Raw genomic sequence first — 4,485 nt, 5'->3', positions numbered from 1 at the left:
GCTGTCCTAGAACTCACTCTGTAGGCCAGGCTGGCCTCGAACTCAGAAATCCGCCTGCCTCTGCCTCCTGAGTGCTGGGATTAAAGGCTGCGCCACCACCGGCTCACACTGGTCTTAATAAGCCAATCCCAGCATATACATCGATAGCTGCACAAGGACCACTCAACCTCAGACAGCAGCAACCACACCAACACACCTTTTTTGCTGCCACACTTTCAGCGTCACATGATACTAGTGATACACATTTGGTCATTATACCCATTACATAGTCCTCTGTGACAGCCACTCTTGTGTATACACCAGTCTATACACAGCTACATAGTACAGATGCTGATGGCCACAGCCTGAGCATTACAGTCGTAGCATACCAGCAGCCAAACAGGGGAAGGGGGAGGGGAGGGGAGGAAGGACGGCCGCCCGCGGACAGTCACATACATTCCAGAAACAGTTGTGTGTGCCGTCACTCAGCATCAGTGCCCACGGTGCCTGGCCATCTGTCATGTTGGTGTCCCACACACAGCACTACCACGTCACCCTATCACAGATAAACAGTCTCCATGAGGATTCGCATCACGTAGACAAGAATGTGGCCACATGGAACCAATCACTACAGTGCGTGGACAGACATACAGAGGCACAGCCCCACCACTACTGGACACCTCACACACAGAAACTTAAGACACACTGTTCAGTTAGATCCCACACCACAAGTATGCAGTTGGGTGTACGCATAAGTGGAATGGCCCAGGTGTAGCATTTACAGCATTATATCATCTATAGAGGTAAACATGGTCCCAGATGCGGCCATGTGCACAGCCATGACGCCACCAGATCACACAGACACATACATCTGCACACACACTTTCACAGTCTAGGACACCAGCACGGAGTCACTCAGGGTAAGAGATAAGTGGGTCACACATACACACAGAGGAAATAGAAGCCAGTCCCATACACACCCCTAGCACACAGGCAACATCCAGAGCTTGAGTCTCACACAATTAATCATTTGTAATAGAAGAGAGTTTAAGATAGGAAGTCAGATTCCCAACTCGAATCACACACAGGAGGCTATAGTGCACACTCTGTAGTGTCACACAGCTAGGTGGACAGTCACTTATGCAACCCCAGTCACATACACAGACGTGGCGAGGGACACCCAGCCACCGTCATACACATGGCCATCCCACTGGCCCAGTCCCACAGGCACGATGTGACTTCAAATACAATGGCATTCACACACCCAGAGTCGCACTGAACACAGTACAAAATCAAGACGTAAAGCACAACAGTGTGTCACACATGGCCAGAGTCACAGTCACAATTCCACTTACACACAGTCTCAGCTCCACCCACGTCTTCAGTCTGCCACACAGAAGTCCACCCTCAAACCCAACACAGATGTTGACACCTACCAAGGTACATACACACGGGGTCTCACAAAAGACATGCGTATCTATCTAAACATAGTCTAAAAAGTACAGGAGTCTGCATAGTGAACGGCTGCCATCGCATCCACGGTCACACACACACACACACCACAGACACCACCACATCCAACCACAAGCATGCAGGCAGACAACGCAGGAGACCTCATCCTTGCCAGGTGTAATGCAAGCGCACACACACAGCTACAGTCACACAAACACCAGGTCACACTTCCAGCCACATCCCCAACCCTTGCACACACACCATACACACACCAACCACACACAAAGCCGCTGGTCACCATAGAGGCTGCAGACAGGTTTCCACCCGTCTCTGGGGAGCCGCCCCCAGCCCAGGCTGAATCCTGGAGTCTGGGGGGGGGCAAGGGAAGGCTGAGCATTGTCTCCGGGTGGGGCCTCTCTTAGGCACTGAGCAGCCCTAGGGACAAAAGGGGTGGCCTAGGGGACCAATGTCTTGAGACCCCTGTGACTAAGCATGGGGTGGAGGTGGGGTAGGGGAATGCCTGAAATTCTCCTTATTTTATTCACGCTGGGGTGGAGTTTCAGACACAGGGACCTTGTTCTGAGAAGGGGATTTGCCTGGGACACCGCCCAAGGGCTTGGGGGGACAGGCTGGATCCAGGACCCCTGGGAGTAGGCAGTACTTGGAAACCGCCCCCCCATCCCCCAGAGCCTTAGCCTTGGCAGCTCTATCCAGGGACTTCATCTTCAAGACATCGCCCAGGGGGGTGTTGTGCTCAAAGAAACCCTCTGGCAGGGAAGAGTACTGATTTGTCTGGAATCGGCTCAGTTAAGGCCTCAGCTTGATAAAGGGAACTGTGTCCCGGACCCTGAACGCCAAACCATGCCCAGGGAGTTGTACCTAGAATTTATATAGCCCTGTCCATGATGGGGGTGGGGATCTGTATTCCAGGATCCCTATTTTCAGGGCCTTCGCAGAGATGGCCTGTGCTGGACCAGACCCCAGTCTGGCAGGTTTGGGATTGCCAGGAACCTGTTCCCGGACCCCCACCCAGGACCACCCTTTCCAGCCTTGGCATCTTCTCTCCATCCGGGCGCTGCTGCCGCCTCCCACCCTTCGCCACATCAGCAGCGGCGCCGCCCCCGGCCCGAGCCCCCCCCCCCCGCCCCGAGCCCGCCCTTCTCACGCTGGCCGCCGCGCTGCGGGACATCCAGGGCCCGGGCGCCCCCGCCTCCCGCGGCCCCGGTTGGGCCCGGCTTCCCGAGTGCTGCTGCTGCTGTGGTGGCGGCGGCTCGGTCTGACGCGGGCCGGGCCCGGGGCCGGCGGCTGGTGCGGGATGCAAGCGCGCGAGCCAGCTCGGCTCCCGGGAGGATTCCGTTCCGGGGGCGGGGGAGCATCCCTCCCTCGGCGCCCCGCCCCGACCCCGCCCATTGGCCCGCCGCCTGCTGTATATGCAAAAGATAACCCCGCCCTCCCTCAGACCACGCCCCCACACAAACACTACCCTGTCTCCTCCCGAGCAAAGGCCGGCCTGCCCCGCCCCTTGGTCTGGCCTTGCGGGAACCTGCACGCATCCCTAGAGGAGTGCCTCTCTGGTTGAGACGCAGGTTCTATTTGCTTCCATAACCCCTGACCTCAGATCCCCTATGGTTCTGCTTCTGAAGAATTGCTTTGGGAGGCGCCTCGACGTCCTCAAATCTTGCTTAACCCCACGGTTCTCCTAGCCCGGCGGGGGCGGGCAGAAGCGGTGACGAGGCACTTTTTGCAGGCGAGGGGAGGGGAGAGGAGGGGAAGGAAGAGAATCAGACCCTGGAGTCCTGGAGGGAGATCACTCTGGCTTGCGAGAAGAGGGCATTGGGTTAGACCAGGTCCTAGTTCTGGACTCGGCTGCACCCCTACCCCTGTCCTGTAGGTTTGGCAAAGGAGCTGGTAGAGGCATTAGGGCCCATTAGCAAAGGCAAGGTTGTCAGGAACAGGAGGGAGCTTGAAGCTGGGGGTGGGGGGGGGCGAGTATGTGATAGGAGGGTATTTCTCAGCTGCCACAGCCCTTGGAGCAGGTGGTCAGCACGTGGGGGGGGGCGGAGGAGGTTCCCCGCAACAGATGGCCCTAGACAAGGGGGTGGGGTGGGGGGTCTGGCCATCTGCACCTGGAGCCGCCTGTGAGCTCCTCCCCCTTAGCACAGAGAGAAAAGAGCTGGGGGGAGGGAAGGGTGCCTTTATTCGGAGGGAAGGATCAGCACCCACCCCCATCCTCCAATACACAGGCTGGAACCCGGGAAGAAGGCAGCTGGTAGAGGAGCAAGGGAGGCAAAGGTGAGGACCGCCTCCAACAGTTTCCCCTTTCGCCTGCGGATCCTGGAAGGCCTGGGGCTGAAGGGTGCCTCCTTCATATGAGAGTGAACCCCATGAAGAGGCCAAGGGCTCACTTAGATGGTGGCAGGATTCTGCTGACTCCCAGCCTCAGAATTCAAGGATGCTCACTTTGGATCAGGGAGCTAACTCCAGGGGCCCAAAGATCCAAGGCAAGAAACTAGGCTCTGGGACTAGGACAGAGGAGGAGGGGACCGCCCGCTGTGGAGCCGGTATTCCTGGATGGAATCTGTTATGGTGGGGTCGGCAGGGAGGTCCCTAGTCAGGAGGCTGCTGGCAGTGGCAATGTCTGGCGACTGGCCCAGTAACGGTGGTAGGTATCTTGGAAGAGGTCCCGGCAGGCGATGTGGGCGTGGAGCCGGGCACAGGCTAAGAAAGCCCCAGCTAGCTTGCGGTGTAGAGCATAGGTCTCCTCAGGCGGTGGGCGCAGCCGGTGCCGAAGCAACACCGGGATGAGGCCCTGTATTCGACGAGCAGTCTCTCCAGCCCCAAAGTCATAGGGGCCTGAAGCAGCAAAGGGCTCCCCCAGGATCATCACTGCCTCGACGTGGGCGTCAGAGAATGCCTAGGGTGGGGATGGCAGATGCATCCAGACGGACATAATGTCCTCTGATTACTTCTGAAGAGGCAAGCCGCAAGGGCTGGGGTGTGACTCACTGGTAGAGCTTGCCTAGAATTCACCAGTGAGGGGCTTGGGGGGGGGGG

The 4,485-nt window shown here is 57.8% G+C and overlaps 2 protein-coding genes across 3 annotated transcripts in view; both read right to left on the bottom strand.

Moving 5' to 3' along the window:
* The window catches only part of Numbl (NUMB like endocytic adaptor protein), a 25,268-nt gene extending 22,112 nt beyond the window's left edge, over positions 1-3,156 (bottom strand). The window contains exon 1 of one of the 2 annotated variants that reach the window (XM_031385825.1): positions 3,045-3,156. Coding sequence is in view for 1 of the 2 variants with exons in the window: in XM_031385824.1 (XP_031241684.1) it covers positions 2,597-2,620 (24 nt within the window). In the remaining variant the exon portion in view is untranslated. Of the gene's footprint in view, positions 1-2,596; positions 2,829-3,044 lie in introns of those variants that run through there. The other variant, XM_031385824.1, reaches the window with a different exon arrangement.
* A 449-nt stretch (positions 3,157-3,605) lies between these two features.
* Positions 3,606-4,485, bottom strand: part of Coq8b (coenzyme Q8B) — a 25,979-nt gene continuing 25,099 nt past the window's right edge. The window contains exon 15 of the mRNA XM_031385826.1: positions 3,606-4,345. Within this exon, the coding sequence (XP_031241686.1) occupies positions 4,043-4,345 (303 nt within the window). The 3' untranslated portion in view covers positions 3,606-4,042. The remainder of the gene's footprint in view (positions 4,346-4,485) is intronic.

Source organism: Mastomys coucha, unplaced genomic scaffold (genome assembly GCF_008632895.1).
Source record: "Mastomys coucha isolate ucsf_1 unplaced genomic scaffold, UCSF_Mcou_1 pScaffold21, whole genome shotgun sequence".
NCBI lineage: Eukaryota > Metazoa > Chordata > Mammalia > Rodentia > Muridae > Mastomys > Mastomys coucha.
Note: the sequence above shows the minus strand (reverse complement) of the source record. Positions and strands in the feature narration are given on the sequence as shown.